At 43.3% G+C, this 19,081-nt stretch overlaps 1 protein-coding gene and 1 non-coding gene across 2 annotated transcripts; both read left to right on the top strand.

The window, feature by feature from the left end:
* The first annotated feature begins 4,907 nt into the window (after positions 1-4,907).
* RPL37 (ribosomal protein L37) lies at positions 4,908-7,483 on the top strand. The gene is made up of 4 exons (XM_086361565.1): positions 4,908-4,937; positions 5,548-5,683; positions 6,188-6,272; positions 7,366-7,483. Exons 1-4 carry the CDS (start codon positions 4,935-4,937, stop codon positions 7,433-7,435), a joined length of 294 nt encoding a protein of 97 aa, XP_086217691.1. The 5' UTR covers positions 4,908-4,934; the 3' UTR covers positions 7,436-7,483.
* On the top strand, positions 7,203-7,283 carry LOC147350270 (small nucleolar RNA SNORD72). Its single transcript, XR_015149314.1, has one exon. It is a non-coding gene; the product is annotated as a small nucleolar RNA SNORD72 (small nucleolar RNA).
* Positions 7,484-19,081: the final 11,598 nt, after the last annotated feature.

Here is a 19,081-nt window from a genome sequence, read left to right as displayed (position 1 = left end):
GATGTCTCTATCACTCTCTACTAAAAGGCAAAATGCCGTAGGGCAAATACCCAGGTAACAGCAGAGGTCATCTGTTTCAGAAGTCAGTCTACTCCTGACCTGAACTTGGCATCTGGATAAAAATCTGGGGGTACTAAATTGGCTTGATAGACCTCTATAGGGCCAAGGGCCTACCTGACCAGGGTTAGAATGGTGTGATTTCAAGCATACCAAAAAGGGAGAGGAGAAATTTTTCACCCTGACAATTTGGGGAATGTCTGGGGTAAAAGAGACCGTCACCTAGTGCCTGCTGCGCGGTTCGACTCCTCCCTGGTTGCTACCTGTCCCATTTCTGAAACTGAGTAGGACCCTGTAGGGCCCCCCGGGTACAAAAGCCTATCCACGTCCCTCTTGTTTTTAAGAAAAAGGTTTCAGCCTTCAAGATCTTTCTTGTGTTCCAAAGGGCAGACAATTGAAACAGTTAGCTGTTCAAACTGTTACTTGTTAAGGAAGTGAGGGAAGGCATAAACACAAGAAAGGCAGTAAAGGGACTTCCCTGGTGGCTCAGTGGTAAAGAATCCGCCTGCCAGTGCAGAAGACACAGATCTCCCCTGGTCCTGGAAGATCCGATATGCCAAGGAGCAACTAAGCCCATGCTCCACAACTATTGAGCCTGTTCTCTAGAGCCCAAGAGCTGCAACTACTGAAGTCTATGTGCCGTGCTCTGCAACGAGAAGCCACTGCAATAAGAAGCCTGCACACAGCAACCAGTGAGTAGTCTCTGCGAGCCAAAACTGGAGAAGAGCCTGCACAGCAACGAAGACCCAGCATAGCCAAAAATAATTAAAAAAAAATATTTTAAAAGAAAAGAAGTTAGGAAACAACAGTACAGCAGTAAAGGAACTCTCCAGTTCCTCCCCAATGGGTATACATAATAATCTGATACAAATTTTTGAGTTTGGTTATCAAAAAAGCAAGAGAGTTCCAGAAAAACATCTATTTCTGCTTTATTGACTATGCCAAAGCCTTTGTGTGGATCACAAGAAACTGGAAAATTCTGAAAGAAATGGGAATACCAGACCACCTGATCTGCCTCTTCAGAAACCTATATGCAGGTCAGGAAGCAACAATTAGAACTGGACATGGAACAGACTGATTCCAAATAGGAAAAGGAGGATGTCAAGGCTGTATATTGTCACCCTGTTTATTTAACTTGTATGCTGAGTACATCATGAGAAACGCTGGGCTGGAAGAAGCACAAGCTGGAATCAAGATTGCCAGGAGAAATATCAATAACCTCAGATATGCAGATGACACCACCCTTATGGCAGAAAGTGAAGAGGAACTAAAGAGCCTCTTGATGAAAGTAAAAGAGGAGAGTGAAAAAGTTGGCTTAAAGCTCAACATTCAGAAAACGAAGATCATGGCATCTGGTCCCATCACTTCATGAGAAATAGATGGGGAAACAGTGGAAACAGTGTCAGACTTTATTTTTTTGGGCTCCAAAATCACTGCAGACGGTGATTGCAGCCATGAAATTAAGAGACGCTTACTACTTGGAAGGAAAGTTATGACCAAGCTAGACAGCATATTAAAAAGCAGAGATATTACTTTGCCGACAAAGGTCAGTCTAGTCAAGGCTATGGCTTTTCCAGTGGTCATGTATGGATGTAAATTGGACTGTGAAGAAAGCTGAGTGCCGAAGAATTGATGCTTTTGAACTGTGGTATTGGAGAAGACTCTTGAGAGTCCCTTGGACTGCAAGGAGATCCAACCAGTCCATCCTAAAGGAGATCAGTCCTGGGTGTTCATTGGAAGGACTGATGCTGAAGCTGAAACTCCAACACTTTGGCCACCTCGTGTGAAGAGCTGACTCACTGGAAAGGACCCTGATGCTGGGAGGGACTGGGGGCAGGAGAAGGGGATGACAGAGGATGAGATGGCTGGATGGCATCACTGACTCGATGGACATGAGTTTGGGTGAACTCCGGGAGTCGGTGATGGATAGGGAGGCTTGGCGTGCTGCGATTCATGGGGTTGGAAAGAGTCGGACACGACTGAATGACTGAACTGAACTTAACTGATAGGAACTAAGCTCCTTCCCTGCCACCCCAACCCCCACCTCCACTCAGGTGGAGGATGGCTGAGCACAAGTTTCTTGGAACATCACCCTTTTACCTTACCACCAACTAGAATGAAGTCACATGCCCCCACAGCCCTTACTTGGTTTTTAAAGACTTCCCTAAAGGAATTCCTCGAGGGTCCAGTGGCTGGGACTCTGTCCTTGCACTGGTGAAGGCCCAGGTTCAATTCAATCCTGGTCCAAAAACTAAGATCCTACAAGCCCCATGGAACAGCCAAAAAATTAATTAAAAACCAAAACATAACAAAACATAACAAAACCTCTTCCCTGAAAACCATCGGACAGTTCAGTTTTCTGAGCAGGAGCTATGCTGACCTCCTTGGTTGGTGTTTGCAAAACCTTTGTCTGCTCTAAACTCCAGTTTCAGTTCCTTTGGCCTCACTATGCCTCTGGCACACTAACTTGGGCTCAACAGTGTGTCTCAACTGATCTCATTTAATACCTGTGCTAAGGAAAATAATGCTCTCCCCGAAAGATGACTATGTTCTAATCTCCACAACCTGTGAAAATACTAGTTTACACCAAAGGACAACTAAGGTTGCAAATCAGCTGACCTTGAGATGAGAATATGGGTGGAGCCAAAGCACTCACAAAGGATTATTAAAAGATAAACAGGCACCCAAAACTTAAGTTTGAGCAAAAATCTACCCAAAAAGGGCAGCACCAAACTGGAAGTGGTTAGTAGCATTCTAGGAGCCAGGGGACTTTATAAAGTGTGGAAGCAAAGAAAGAAATTACTTGATTGGCTGTAGGTTAAAGACTAATTTGTGGTTTGATTGTTGTCCTTAAGTATGAAGTGAAGTGAAGTCGCTCAGTCGTGTGCGACTCTTTGCAACCCTGTGGACTGTAGCCCACCAGGTTCCTTGGTCCATGGGATTTTCCAGGCATGAATACTGGAATGGGTTGCCATTTCCTTCTCCAGGGGATCTTCCCGACCCAGGGATCGAACCCAGGTCTCCCGCATTGTAGGCAGATGCTTTATATAATATTGTACTGATGTCTTCCATGTTGCATAACTGAAACTTTATACTAGCTGGTTAAATGTTTTGTCTTAAACCATTAAGTTTGTAGTAAATTGTTAGAATGGCAACAGGGAACTAATACAGTACCTCAAACAGTTAAGTCTAACCTGAACTGCAGTTTGTTTCAAAAACTCAAATGTTGGTCTTCTCACTCTCTCCCTGCTGGAGGGATCTTCCCCTGAACGCCCCTTTCCCCACCTACCACTTCCATAAAAACAGTGACTCTCCTCTTCCCAGTTCCTAGAAGAGCTTAGTGCTTACTACGAACTTATCAACTGTTAACCTGTCAAAAATTTAACCTTCTAACTCCTAGACCTCATCTTGTTCTTTTAACTGTGTGAAAGATGCTCAGTCGTGCCCCACTCTTTGCGATTGCATAGACTGTAGCCCGCCAGGCTTCTTCCTCCGTCCGTGGGAATTCTCCAGGCAAGAATACTGGAGTCCCTCCTCCAGCGGATCTTTCCAACCCAGGGAAAGAACCCAGGTCTCCCGCATTGGGGGGTAGATTCTTTGCCCTCTGAGCCACCAGGGAAGCCCAAGAATACTTGAGAGAGTAGCCTATCCCTTCTCCAGCGGATCTTCCCAACCCAGGAATCCAACCAGGGTCTCCTGCACTGCAGGACTGTTTACCAGTTGGGCTATCAGGGAAGCCTAGAAGTTAATTACTTTTGCCAATATTTCACAAGTGTTAGGTCACTAATTGCTTCCTCTAGACAGCACGCATTTAGGATTGTTTTTCCCTACTAACTCTTAAATGTTTGGGTATTTTACCCTTTTGCAAGGGTGGGGGCTTTCCTCGGAAGAAGGTTGCAATTGAATTAACTGTTTGTATCAACAAGATCTGGGAACCACCAATAGTAACACTTTAAAGTGTTTTGGACTACACATATCCAGGCCCCACCCAAAGCTGTCAAAGCATATGTCCTCATGTTAGAGTTTAGGAAACTTGTTAACAAGTTCCACGTCTGATTCCTTGGCATAGTAAAATGGGAGATCAAGCCATATGCCTATTACTACAGTTTAAAAAGGCATTTCCTGCCTTTCTCTTCATATTCTGAGCCCAGCTATGTCCTCCTAGCAAGTGAGGACTGTGCTCAGTAGCTTAGTCGCAACCGACTCTTTGCGATCCAATGGACTAGCCCACCAGGCTGCTCTGTCCTTCGGATTTTCTGGGAGCGGGTTGCCACTTCATTCTCCAGGAGAGCTTCACCACCCAGGGACGGAACACGCGTCTCCTGCACTGGTAGGCAGATTCTTTACCGCGGAGCCTGTGAGGATCAGTCAGTCAAAAGCTTCAGGCCGGAGTACAGAGGAACGTGGAGAAGTACACCAGCCCAACCCCCAACCCTACACAGACGCCGGGAGGGCTGAGCTAGCGCCTGCACCCCAAGCAGGGGAGCCTCTCTACCCACATTTCCCATCTCCTAGGAAACCGGAATCTGCAATGTGGCCTTAGCGCTGACAGAACACTCGTAAAGACCGAAGGGAAACAACAGGAGGGTAGGTAGTCGAGTTCCGGTCTAAAAGTTTGAGGCAGGGAAAGGCGGATCCGGGAGGTATACGCCCAATCCCTTCCCCAGAAAGTTGTGAGTTCCGCTCCGCTGAACTCTCTATTGGCCCTAACTAGCTCTGCGATCCTCCTCTCGAAACCACCCACACTGCGGTGACGGACGCTTGAGAGCGGTGCACTGCGCCCCGCCGGAAGTGCTTTCCTGGGTGGAAGCTTCAGAGCGAAATATAGCGGAAGTGCTTTCTCTTCCGGCCTCTTTGGTCTCGGCGGCAGAAGCAAGATGGTGAGTGTTTTCCAGGGGCTCTCGTCATCGGCTTTCATCCTCACCCCCTGAACTGCGCCCCATGCGATCCTTGGGGGCCCTGGAAGCTTTCGGATAAGAGGAGCCGGTGGGTAGGGAAGGCAGCTTTCGAGAGGCACGAGAATGGCTCATAATTCTGATGTGGGGATGCTGAGCCTGCCGTCGTGGAGCTGCAGCTGCTCCAGGCCCCTTTCTTCTGACTTTTGGAAAGCCCGCACAGCCCTGCCCACCAGTGGGAACTAATGGAAGGAGCATGGGTTGCGGGTATTTGGCTCTGTAAGCAAAAGAATAGTTGGCGACGGTCCCTGGGCAGGAGCTCTTAGATTTTGCAGTAAGAGTAGGTAGGAAAACCACGTTACCTCCTCCTCTTTTGCCTTTTACGTTTTTCATTGTCCTTTTTAATAATGTAGCAAGTTTCAAAACATGGCAGATCTTGCCGGGGCTTTAGATGACGTGAAATCTAATAGTGCTCACTGATTTAGCACAGTGTCAGCCTTTGTGATTGTCATTAGTTTATATCAGTAGTTACTTTAACTGAAAATGTTTGCATGTGTATGGAAATGACTAGACTTAAACATTTATCTCCTTGCAGACGAAGGGAACGTCATCGTTTGGAAAGCGTCGGAATAAGACGCACACGCTGTGCCGCCGTTGTGGCTCTAAGGCCTACCACCTTCAGAAGTCGACCTGTGGCAAGTGTGGCTACCCTGCCAAGCGAAAGAGAAAGTGTAAGTTAATGTTTATAAACGTACTTTGAGAATAGTCTCGTTTCATATGTACATCGGTGGGGCATGACTTTGAATGTTGTTTCCTAGCAAAATTGTACATCTGTATACCACTATGTTGATTAGTTGCTAAGTTGTGTCCTACTCTTGGAACCCCATAATCTTTAGCTTAGTAGGCGTCTCTGTCCAATGGCTGTCCCAGGCAAAAATACTGTAGTGGGTTTCCATTTCTTTTTCCATGTATGGTCTTCCCTTGTGGCTCAACTGGTATGCTGAGCTTGCAGTGCAGACCTGGGTTCGATCCTTGGGTTGGGAAGAATCCTTGGAGAAGAGAAAGGCTACACATTCCAGTATTCTGACCTGGAGAATTCCATGGACAGTATAAGTATACCGATAAAATGAGTTTAAAGCCAAGGCAGGCATTTTTAATTATATTGACAGACAATGTGTCCTGGGTATGTAGGGACAACAATTTGGATCTTAACCTGAATTTTTTTTTTTTCCCAGATAATTGGAGTGCTAAAGCTAAAAGACGAAATACCACCGGGACTGGTAGAATGAGGCACCTAAAAATTGTATACCGCAGATTCAGGTACAGTTTTATGTTTCAGTTATAGGTGGGTGTATGGGCTTATATAACAGTCGTCTCAACTCCTCTGGTTCGTGGGATGAGGTGTTGCTAGGGTCCTTTTTCTTCTGCCACCATAACCTTCACATCAGTCTCGAACTTAGGAATCAGTGAACAGTAGTAGGCACTGAATAGGCTGGAGTGTAGTTTGAGGTAGACTCCAGAAAATAATGGCATTTATTCGCATACCTCCATTTCATTTTCCTGCCAGAGTTTGTCAAGATGATAGTATGTAATTGAGGCCTTCAGTTTTGTGGCTTTGGGCAAGTCTGCTTGCTGTAGAACACTGTTGTACTTAAAGAGAGGCCTTAAGAGTTTTAATTTCAGCCCCAACATAGTCTTATAGAGAAACTGCATTTTTAGTGGTAGCAGTTGAGGGGTGTAAGGCCTCCACTGAAGTGATTATTTGTTGGGGACTGGGATTGTCCTGTGCATTGTAGGATATTTAGCAGAATTTGTGACCTTCACTCAATTCAAGATCTTCAAGACCGCAAGACAGTTTGGGGGGTGTAAACACAACACACTTAGATGTATTTGTGTGTTGGAGTGACCTTTGCACTTAAGGCCAGTATATAGTAGTATGGGATAGGGTTCAGTGGTCTGCTAGTTTGAGTTAAGAGCATGAATTGAAGCCAATTTTAACCTGTGTGTTCCTCAAAAGACATTTCAAGTAGATGTTAAGTGAGTTAAGACATTAACCGTAGTTAAGCAGTTGAGAAAATGTCTATCATTAATCATGTTTTTCCTTAGCTAAAGGAAGGTAGGATCTCTGACCCATATTTTAAGAATCCGTTTTCCCAAAACCTTGGGAATCATAAGTGGTGGGGAAATACTGATCACTGCAACCAAATATGTTGCCTTGGCTATTTTGAAGCAGAGGGAAATAAATACCACAGCTTATCAGTGATGTTCTAAAAAATAAATGTCTGAACTTATGAATTCAATATTGATTTCATCATCTAACTGAGATAAGCTCATGAAAATATATTTTAACAAAGATTGAAATGTATGCGTTGACATTGCTGAAGTAACCATTCTTGTTTTAAACACAATGCAGGCATGGATTCCGTGAAGGAACAACACCTAAACCCAAGCGAGCGGCTGTTGCAGCATCCAGTTCATCTTAAGGATTTCAACGATTAGTCGCACAATAAATGTTCTGGCTTTTAAAATTATCTGGTGTGCTAAGGTATTTTTAATAGGCTGTATCAGTGATTTACATAGGTTTGTGAATGTGACAACTAAAAATCAGGTTTATTTGTTAAGTGGCTGTTTTGGAACACTACCTTTTAAACTGGGTTGTGATACTGCTTAATAGGATTGGGCCTTTACAAGCGGAATTCTAAGATTCCTTAAAGATGACATTAAGAAGTAACATCTGTGCTACTGTGAGAACTGTGTTACCTCTGTGGTCTTTGTGGAGTGGTTGTCGTCCTGTATGATAGGCTTTGGATTTCTGGTGAGAACACAAAGGACAGGAGTTGAAGGAATTCCATTTTGGAAAGGTGGTTTTGTGGGGTTTTTGTATTTGATTTACAATGTTGCGTTAGTTTTTTACAGCAAAGTGATTCAGCTATACGTTTTTCTTTTTAAGATTCTCAGGTGATATTAACTCTTGGCGCCCAGCTCATAGGCTGTGTGTGCTTTTTAAGGTGGTCAGCTAAGTGAACAACTAGGTATGAGTCAATAAGAACATTTGTAGGGCCATGTGCAAATGCAGTGTATTGAGTAGAATGCAAAGGAAGGCCAAGTATAAACTCACTTGTAGGCTAGTAGAATTTTTTTAATCCTCACCTAGGTGATCATTGACTTTTCAGGGCTCTGAATTTTTCTGCCTTGCTTTCTGGTGTTTCTGCCAGTTTTTTGAAGTGAAGACAATACCAACTTTGTTGGACTGGTAAGAGAATAGAACATTAATTAAACATCACAAGTGTTGGAGTAACTAGCATAAAATAGCAATGTGGCCAAGCTGTGCTGTCCCAACTTGTAGCTTCCCATTTTTTTAAGAATTTAACAACTTTAATCTGATCTTGAAGGAGTTTTCATGATCATCACTGCCTCCGCAACCTTACCTTTAAAAACTGCCCTAGAATGCATTCCAAGATTAGTTAATTGCTCCCTTGCTTTTTTCCTTAGCTCCTAACTCTTTCAGGTCTCAGCTTGCTTCTACAGGAGCCCCAGCTGATCTGAATCTATATTGGGTTTCGTCCCAATATGTGTTATGTAATATAATGACTCTGTTCTACTTTTGCTGCTGCTCGCTGTTGAGTTGCTAAGTGTGTCTGACTCTGCAACGCCATGGACTGTATCCCACCAGGCTCCTCAGTCCATGAGATTTCCCAGGCAAGAATACTGGAGTGGGTTGCCACTTCCTGTGTCTCCTTTGGCAGGCAGGTTCTTTACCACTGAACCACCCCGGAGGCCCTCTTCTACTTTGTTGTTGTTAGTACTAAGTCTAGTCCTACTCTTTGTGACCCTAAGGACTGCAGCACCCTGGGCTTCTCTGGCCTTCACTATCTCAATGGAATTTGCACTCTTACGTTAATTGAGTGGGTGATGCTATCCAGCCATACTCAGGGATGCATAATAAGTTCTGTATTCAGTTGACATTTGATCATGTGATTTTTACTGGTGTACCTGTGCTTATTGATTTGTAAGGTGGAAGTCTAACTATGGGCTTTCAAAGTGAAGGTGCTTCTACAGTGGCTGTAGCCTAGTTACTGTAGTGGGTTCAAATATTTGAAATTGCTTTTGACCTATAAAAATAGTCATTTTATTTTGGCTTGAGTACTGAATAATCTGACATGGTATTAAGATCTTTCTGAAATCTTGCAGTGTTACTAAAGGTTGATTCCTGGGTGCTGGAGAGGCCCATTAAGATAGGTAATACCCAGGGCAGAATAAATATTAGGCCTTGAGGTAAGTAGGTGCTGACCTGAAGACAAGAAATTTCTAAATCCTGGGTCAGAAAACAGTTGGCACAAGGCGGGGTTGCATGAGAGGTAGACAGTGATGCCTTAAAAAAGGCCTCTGTGTTTATTGAGTATAAAGTGACTTAGTCCTTATTTGCCAGTGCCTGTGGCCTTGACTGTTTGAGTTTCAGTGGGAAATTTCTCTGATAACATGGAAGTCGTAAGACCCAGGGAGAAGCAGTGGGCTAGAGATGGAGCTGGTTAACACATTCAGTACAGACAGGTGGGTTCAGTACAGACAGGTGGGTTCAGTTCATTCAATGCTAGTTTGCAGACAGTTCATACCTGACATATCTCATGATGTCCTGAGGATCAAAGTTGGTTTGGACAGTGGATCTCTGTCTAACAGAAGATGCCTGAGGCCAGCGCCACAACTAAGGGATTTATGTTTCTTTGGCAGGGGAACACAGGAGCCGTTGAGTGTTACCATAGGGTATCTGAAGTAATACCCAGGAATGTATCATTATTTATGTATGCATTTGACCTTTCAGTCACAGCTACTGTGGTTTTGTCAGTTGGAGAAAATATCAGAGGTAGGGGTCTTGGATTTTCTGGACTAGGGGGCAAGGATTTGGTGCATTCACTGAGGAATATAAGATGGAAGCAACAGGAAGAAATTGTTAGGTGGTGTTGATGCCTGTGGGATACTAGAAGTATCTTGGAAGAACTCAGTAAAGCTAGTGGCAGCTGAAGTGGAAAGCCGAAAGCCCAGGCTGGAGATTTGCATTTGGAAATAATGAACATAGAGTTGAGAATGGGAATTGATTTAGGGATTAGAAGGAAATGGTGAAACCTGGGAGGCATTTAAAAATGATGGGAGATGGGAGGAAAGGATTGTTTATTTTTCTCTCTTTAAAAATTCAGATTCTTGACTCAGTAATGGTTGAAACCATTTGAAAAAGAGAAGACAGTGTAGAGAGGCTCAAGGAAAGGTTTGGGGAGATGTCCTTAGGAGATGAGGAATGAGAGTGGTTCATTAATTTGTTCAGCATACACGTGATGAGTGGGAACAAAAACCAACATGGTTGAAGTTGACTCCAGTCATTGCAGAAATGAGTCCTACAAAATAAGTGTCCTGTGGGACTAAGGCCAAGGAGGAAAAGATTTTTAAATTAAAAAAATTTAATGACTTCAGGGTTTGGAAAATTTAGGTTAGTGTTTATTTTCCACCAACCTTGTTTCTGTAGAGCATCAGGAATAAAGCCAGAGGTTCAGGGGTGATTGGGCAATAAAGAATTTAGTTTAAAATGAGAAGAGTTTAGTTTAAAAAGCACTTTTGGAAGGTTACCTAGTTATTCTGTAGTTGCCTTTCACTTCTATTTATGATACTGTGCCCCTTATGAACCAAATCTAGTGACCTCTGTGTGCCAGAAGCAGTTCTGGGCCCAGGAGATACAGTGGAGAATAAGACAGACTCCTTTGGCAGAGATTTCAGTAGAGCATGTGACAGCCTGCACTTGGTGTGTATGTGGTGTGTTGGGGTTGAGATACCTAGAACAGATAAGTAATTTCAGGTAGTGTTAAGACCTATGAAGACAAAAATACAGAAAGTGTGACAGGATGGAGGTAGAGGACCCCTTAGAAAAGTGGTTAAGATAAATATGGAAATTCCCTGGTGGTCCAGTGGTTAGGACTGCAAAAGGCCCCAGTTCAGTTGCTGGTCAGGGAACTAAGATCCCAACCCTAACTTTTGTCAAGTTAAATGTTTTTCTCAAAACGAAAGGTAATTCATAATCTAAGAGAAGCATATGTCAGAGACTATCAAACTGAGAAACTAAGAATGAAATCTGGAGCAAAAACTTCTGTCTATGGTAAGGTAAACGGATGTCTTGTCAAATAACCAATGAAAAAATGGTTCTCATCTATGCGAGTGGTCTGTAGATTACCACAGACATGGTATGTGGATTGAGATTTTATTTTTGTGTGCTCATCTCTATGCAATGGAGATATGCCCCAGGATGAAGACTTTGTTCTTTTTTTTTTTTTTCTTAAGATTACTCAAAGATAAGAAAAAATATCCTCCAGTCATGATTAGTTGTAAAAATAGTTTTTATTTCTCAAGAAATTTTTGGTTCTATGTTATAGTCAGAATTCAAAGTTGACTTAAGCTTATCTTTCAGCTTGGGCCTCTTGGGCTGAAGCCATTGGAGAAGGGGGCATGATCCCTCTGATTTCAGCTTTTCTCCTTGAGATGAGGGGCTTGTGAGCTGCAGTTTCACTCAGTGGGGTTTAAAGAGTAGACAACACGGGGGAGTGATGTTTCCTTTTCCTGAGGTTTCCTCTACTTCTGAGGGCCCTACAGACAAGATCCCATGCTTTTCCTCATTCCTGAGTGGCTCACATCTGGTCCACAGGAAAAATTCCCACATTCCTGGCCTCAACAACCTGAAGTTTCCTAGGTTTAGAACTGCTGCCGCTGCTAAGTCACTTCAGTCGTGTTCGACTCTGTGCAACCCCATAGACGACAGCCCACCAGGCTCCCCCGTCCCTGGGATTCTCCAGGCAAGAACACTGGAGTGGGTTGCCATTTCCTTCTCCATTGCATGAAAGTGAAAATTTCAGTCAAAGTGAAGTTGCTCAGTTGTGTCCGACTCTTAGCGACCCCATAAGACTGCAGCCTACCAGGCTCCTCCGACCATGGGATTTTCCAGGCAAGAGTACTGGAGTGAGGTGCCATTGCCTTCTCCGAGGTTTAGAACTAGAAAGTAGTAAAACTATTCTAAGAAGGTTGGATTGAATACTTCCAACTCAAATTTCTTTACAAAATTTTTCCATTAAACTCTTATATCTTTGATTTGGCTGAGGATTCTAAAAGCTGTGACCAGATGTGAGCCACTCAGGAGAGAGGGAGAATGGAAAAACAATAAGATCCTACTGGATAGGATGGGGACCTGTACTCAATATCCTCTAATAAACCATAATGGAAAAGAATATAAAAGGTACATATGTATAATTGAGTCACTTTGCTGTACAGCAGAAATTAACATTGTAGGACAGCTATAGTGTTGGTCGCTCAGTCGTGTTTGACTCTGAGATCCCATGGACTGTAGCCCACCAGGCTGTTCTGTCCATGGATATTCCAGGCAAGAATACCAGAGTGGATTGTCATTTCCTCCTCCAACTACAATTTTAAAAAGCTGTGACCTGGTTCTTGGATATATTGTGTGTGTGTGTGTGTGTGCGCGCGCGCGCGTGCCTCCATGCTTAGTTACTTCATTGTGTCTGACTGTGTCTGACTCTTTGCAACACATTGGACTGTAACCCTCCACGTTCCTCTGTCCATGGGATTCTCCAGGCTAGAATACTGAAGTGGGTGGCCGTTTCCTACTCTAGGGCATCTTCCCAACCCAGGGATCGAACCTAGGTTACCTGTGACTCCTGCATTGTAGGCAGATTCTTCACCCGCTGAGTGTGTCTGTTGTTGAGTCACTAAGTCCTGTACAACTTTGCCCCATGGGTTGCAGCACACCAGGCTTTCCCTGTCCTTAACTATCTCCCAGAGTTTGCTCAAATTCATGCCCATTGAGTGGATGATGTCATCCAATCATCTCATCCTCTATCACCTCCTTCTGCCCTCAATCTTGCCCATCATCGGGGTCTTTTCCAGTGAGTTGGCTCTTAGCATCAGGGGGCCAAAGTATTTGAGCTTCAGCATCAGCCCTGCCAATCAATATACAGGGTTGATTTCCTTTAGTATTGACTGGTTTGATCTTGCAATCCAAAGTCCAGGAGGCTTTTCTAGCACCACAATTCAAAAGCATCAGTTCTAAAGCACTCAGCCTTCTTTATGATCCAACTCACATCCATACATGGTGGTGGTGCAGTTGCTAAGTCATGTCTGACTCTTATAACCCTGTAGACTACAACCTGTGAGGCTCCTCTCGTCCATGGGATTTTCCAGGCAAGAATACTGGGGTGGGTTGCCAGTTCCTTCTCCAGGGGATCTTCCCAGCCAAGGGTTTGGACCTGAGTCTCCTGCTTTGCAGGCAGATTCTCTACTGACTACGCTACGAGGCAAGGGCATCCATAGATACTACTGGAAGAACCACAGCTTTTGACTCTGCAGACCTTTGTTAGCAAACTGATGTGTTTGCTTTTTAATATGCTGTCTAGGTTGTTGTAGCTTTCTTTCCAAGAAGCAAGCATCTTCTCTGTGTCTGATTTGATACTTTCCAGCCCACTGAGAGCCCTAACAATTGGACTGCCAGGGTATTTACAGCCCTAATCTTAAATGTTCCATTTGTATAGTTCTGGAAAAGACATCTATCTAGCACATGCAGAAGGTGTGTGATTTGCTCTCAGAAATTGTTTAAAATGATCTGAACTCTATTATATATAGTTACTATGTGGAGATAATTAAGTCCTTTAGGGGAAAGATCTTTAAAAAAAAAAACAAAACACCGAGGACTCTCCTGGTGATGGAGTGAATAGGCATTCGCTTGCCGATGCAGAGGACATGGGTTTGATTCCTAGTCTGGGGAGATTATGCATGCTGCAGGCAACGAAAGCCCGTGAGCCCTAGAGCCTCTGCTCTATGAGAAAAGCTACTGCAATGAGAAGCCTGTGCACCGCAACAAAGACACCCAGTGTGACCAGAAAAAAATTTTTTTTTAACTGTTAAGGTGTTGAAGAAAGGTCTAGCTCCTTTAAGGTAGAGCAGGTGGAAGAGGTGACCAAGGAGGAAGCAAATGGATACCAGGTGATAAATGGTACTGTTTTAGAAACATCACCATCTTGGGCAAATGGGAGGAGGGAAGGCTTGTCAGTAAATGGTTCATCCAGCTCAGAGTGGAAAGGGCAGAGAGCAGAAACTTCATGGTCCCTGTGTTGCAGGGCAGCAGCCCTAAGAGAAGTAGCTCCCCAGGGCAGGAGAGACAGGAAGCCTCAGAGGGAAGTACTGTCCAATTAGGGATGACTCTGGAGAGAAGCCTCTGGGAACATGCGCCTCTGAGGGAGCAAAGCATGGTGCTCTGCGTTTCGAGTTGCAAGAGGCTTGAGATGGTGTAATTAAATTTCCTTATTTTAGAGAGGAACAAACTAAGGCACAGATTTATTGTAGATAAATATATATATATATTTCTTTGCTAATAAGGATTCTGACAACAGAGTATTGGAATGCACTGCTTTAAATATTACATTGTACAATGTAAGGTTCCTTTTGTAGAAATTTGTCTTTATTAAATAGAACCCTAATTCATCTATAGCCTAGATGTGGAAACAGTGCTAATCATACATTATATAGTACAGAGATCTAAGATACCATTCACATTCATGACTTTAGCACTGGATTCTCTAAAGATAATAGCAAGCCATTTTCTGGTCATCTTAGAGCAAATCTGCCCTTTTCTGATTTCCTCCTCTCCTCCCAAGAAAGTCCTTTGAGGATATACTATGGAGTAAAATCCTCAATAGTTTAAAATTTTTGAACAGTTTTAAATTTTGAGTAAATTTCGTATTCAGATACAGCTCTTCAAACCTGCATAGGTGAACTCTAGGCAGATTTTATCACACTGTGCCTTCTGGTATTTTTCAATTACTTGGCATTTAGATCAATTATAAAATTTAGTTGTAGATGCAAGCACCAGATCAGATCAGATCAGTTGCTCAGTCGTGACCGACTCTGCGACCCCATGAATCTCAGCACGCCAGGCCTCCCTGTCCATCACCAACTCCCAGAGTCACTCAGACTCAAGTCCATCGAGTCAGTGATGCCATCCAGCCATCTCATCCTCTGTCGTCCCCTTCTCTTGCCCCCAATCCCTCCCAGCATCAGAGTCTTTTCCAATAAGTCAACTCTTGGCATGAGGTGGCCAAAGTACTGGAGTTTCAGCTTTAGCATCATTCCTTCCAAAGAAATCCCAGGGCTGATCTCCTTCAGGATGGACTGGTTGGATCTCCTTGCAGTCCAAGGGACTCTCAAGAGTCTTCTCCACCACCACAGTTCAAAGGCATCCATTCTTTGGCGCTCAGCCTTCTTCACAGTCCAACTCTCACATCCATACATGACCACTGGAAAAACCATAGCCTTGACTAGACAAACCTTTGTTGTCAAAGTAATGTCTCTGCTTTTGAACATGCTATCTAGGTTGGTCATAACTTTCCTTCCAAGGAGTAAGCGTCTTTTAATTTCATGGCTGCAGTCACCATCTGTAGTGATTTTGGAGCCCCCCAAAATAAAGTCTGCCACTGTTTCCACTGTTTCCCCATCTATTTCCCATGAAGTGATGGGACCGGATGCCATGATCTTCGTTTTCTGAATGTTGAGCTTTAAGCCAACTTGATGCAAGCATAGACAGGAATTTAGTATTTGCAAAATAAAAACCAGCTACTGCTCAAAACATAGTAATTATGTATAAATACCAGAAATAACAGGAATACAAGCATCCAGTTAAAATAGCTGGTATATCAGTGATGGCTCAATGAAGAGACAGAAATCACACGGTAAACTTGAACAGGAAAAGATTAAGGGATTAAGGTAATACGGGACTGGTAAGGAAAAACTGAAGTGAACCCTATAGGAAGAACAGAAAGAAGCAGCAGTCACTTCCCCTGGAGCTGAGATAAAGCACCCAAGGAAGAGGCGGCCTCAACCCCCGCAGTTGAGAGCCAGATGTTGGAAAAGGTACAGCATAGTTCACTGGATATTGAAATGTCTTGTTTCTGGGACTTGACGGGAAGCCACCAGAGGCATGACGCTGGGGAAGTCATTCCTGAGGATGTGCCTTGCCTAACAATGTTTTGAAGCTGCCTGAAGGGAAAGCTTCTGGAAAGCCTTTTGTAAAAGTCAACTATAATGTACATAATCCAATAAGTCACTTAGAGCATTCTCCATATTAAAACTTCAGAGTCAGGTAATCTAGAAGCATTTCAATGAAAACAAAATATACTAGAGTTAGGGCTTCTCTGATGGCTCAGATGGTAAAGAATCTGCCTGCAATGCAGGAGACCTGGGTTCAATCCCTGGTTCAGGAAGATCCCCTGGAGAAGGGAAAGGCTACCCACTCCAGTATTCTTATCTGGAGAATTCCATGGACAGCGGAGCCTGGCAGACTACAGTCCATGGAGTTACTAGAGTTAGAACAAATTCCTCATATAAAAAACTCCCAATGCCAAATAAAATCAACATAATTTTTTAAGTTAAACACTATACATTTCCTGATGTACTTGAATTTAATTGTATTTCATTTTACATAAGAGAAATAATAGATATAAATAATATGAGAATCAGTAATTTCACATAATCACATGTAAGAAATAATATTCCTTACTAAAAAATAATCAAGTCTTTAACTCTTATGTAATTCATTAGTTATTAAAGAATCCACCAAAGCATATAACAGCTCAGTTCTTTAGAGTATATCCTCAATACATTTAACGTAACTTAGTAAATTCTACCATATTATGGTTCTTTTAGAAAGTATAAAATATCTCAAAATATTTGGGGACTTCCCTGGTGGTCCAGTGGTTAAGAATCTGCCTTCCAATGCAGGGGACGAAGGACTGATTCCTGGTCTGGGAACTAAGACCCCACATGCCTTGGAGCAACTAAGCCCCCCGGACACAACTAGAGAGAAATCAAGGGCTGCAAAGACAGATCATGTGTGTCACAACTAAGACCTTGATGCAGCCAAATTAAGAATTTTAAAAGTATCTCGAAATATTTGAAGAAAAATATTTTAAGATGGAGACCAATATACTTTACATTTTAAAAATGGTTTATATTTTCCTGTTTCAAAAGCATTTAAGGGTGACAAAAAAGAAAGAGATGAACGTTAGTGGAAATTGCTAAGGGAAAGAGCCAGTTTGAAAATACTACATGCTGTATGAGTCCAATTACATGATATTCTGAAACAGACAAAATTATAGAGACAGGAAAAAGTATGGTTGAATATGTGAGGCAACAGGACAATTTTTAGGGTACTGAAACTATCTGTATGATATGGTAATAGTGGATACAAAAAAAATAGTGGATACATGATACTCTTAAAACCCACAAAAATTTATAGCACAGAGTGAATCTTTTCTTAAAAAAATATTTATGGACTACACTGGTCTTCCTTGCTCACGACTTTCTCCAGTTGCAGAAAGCAGGGCTACTCTTCACTGAGATGCACAGGCTTCTCATTCTGGCACTTCTCTCATTGCAGAGCATGAGCTCTAGGGTGTGCAGGCTTAGTTGTCCTGCTGCATGTGCGATCTTCCCAGAGCAGGGATCAAACCCGTGTCCCCTGCATTGGCAGGCAGACTCTTTTTCGGCTGTGCTAGGTCTTCGCTGCTGCACAGGGTTTCTCTAGTTGCAGAGAGCGGGGGCCACTCTGTCTGCAGTGCATGAGCTGCTGCTTATGGTGGCTTCTCCTGTTGCAGAACACAGGCTGTACAGGGCACATGAGCTTCAGTACTTGCAGCGCAAAGGCTTAGGAGTTGCAGCTCCCGGGCTCTGGAGCACGGGCTCAATAGTCGTGGCACCTGGGCTTAGTTGCCCTGCAGCATGTGAGATCTTCCCAGTTCAAGGATGGAACGTGTGTCTCCTCCCTTGGCAGGCAGATTCTTAACCACTGGACCACCCGGGAGGTCTCAGAGTGAATCTTAATGTATGCAAATTTATTTGGGAAGTTGTAGTATATGGCCTAATATTAAGGCTCAATATTATGTGTTGCCTTAATAGTCATGTTTATTACCTGGTAAAACTGGGAGGGCCTAGAATGGCTTAACTGTGTATGTCCTTCTCCTCAGTCTTCCCTTAAATTAGTTCCTCTAGCTAAATCTCTAGCTTTCCTTATTGAAGGGACCAGGCACAGTCAGTGCTAGTCCCTGAGAAGTGGGTTTCAGTTCCCTGCCAACTTGTGGAACTATTCTTAACATTCTTAACATTCAAATCAAATAATCATATTCTTCACAGGAACCGGGGGCACTGTGCCCTCTTGGTACTACAAATCTGTCTTCCATAGCCTCTGGTTGTTTCTTCTCTTCTTCAGTGTGACTTCCCTGTGGCCCTGAGTGGTATTGTGGTGTCCATGGCTACAAGTATTTGTGACCACAGACTGATGTTGATATCATCTGTCCTGTGTCAGGAGTTGCTTGCCTACTCCTATAGCCCTAGGGAGGGAACTCCTCTCTCACCAACAGGGTGAATAGGAGGCAATTAATAGGGGGACCTGAGGATGGACTGCAGATTGTGACAACATAATCTATGTGTATTATACACATATGAAATCACCTCACTGAAGAGGGTGGAAGAAATAGGTGATTATCTAAGGAAATGGTAAAGAGCAAAATTACCATCTGGAAGGGACTTCCCTGGTGCTCCAGGGGCTAAGACTTGAAAATGAGTGAAGCCTATAAAACTAAAGACAAAAGGAACTGCACACAAGCACTGGATTCACATTGATAAAATTGTTATCCACAGGGGTAAGGTTAATAATTCTGATACTTCCATAAATGTAAACTCAAACTGAGCAATTAGGTAAATGGATATTAGAAAATGAAAGCTAGGTTTCTCAGTGTTGGAGCAGGAGTTTGCAGATAAGCAAAGGGAAAGGCTAGGATAATCTATGCAGCAACAAATTAAGAGTTGTTTGTATGGATCAGTATGAAGTCATGTTTAGCTTAATATAGATAGGGGTGATTCTACCCAGAGAAATAGAGATATGGGTATATTTATTAGTTAGAATACACACATATATTTATTTGCTCTGTCAGCTGAGAGAGTCTCAGTTCAGTCACTCAGTCATGTCCGACTCTGCTACCCCATGGACTGTAGCACGCCAGGCCTCCCTGTCCATCACTTACTCCGGGAATTTA

The sequence above is a fragment of the Bos grunniens genome, chromosome 20, assembly GCF_055505025.1.
Source record: "Bos grunniens cultivar Pamir isolate PY7600 chromosome 20, Bosgru_T2T1.0, whole genome shotgun sequence".
Classification (NCBI taxonomy): domain Eukaryota; kingdom Metazoa; phylum Chordata; class Mammalia; order Artiodactyla; family Bovidae; genus Bos; species Bos grunniens.
This window is presented reverse-complemented; position numbering and strand designations above follow the sequence as displayed.

Coding starts and splice junctions, on each gene's coding strand:
- RPL37 (XM_086361565.1), top strand. Junction 5,684..6,187: donor TGCCAAGCGAAAGAGAAAGT/GTAAGTTAATGT, acceptor TTTTTTTCCCAG/ATAATTGGAGTGCTAAAGCT. Junction 6,273..7,365: donor ATTGTATACCGCAGATTCAG/GTACAGTTTTAT, acceptor AACACAATGCAG/GCATGGATTCCGTGAAGGAA.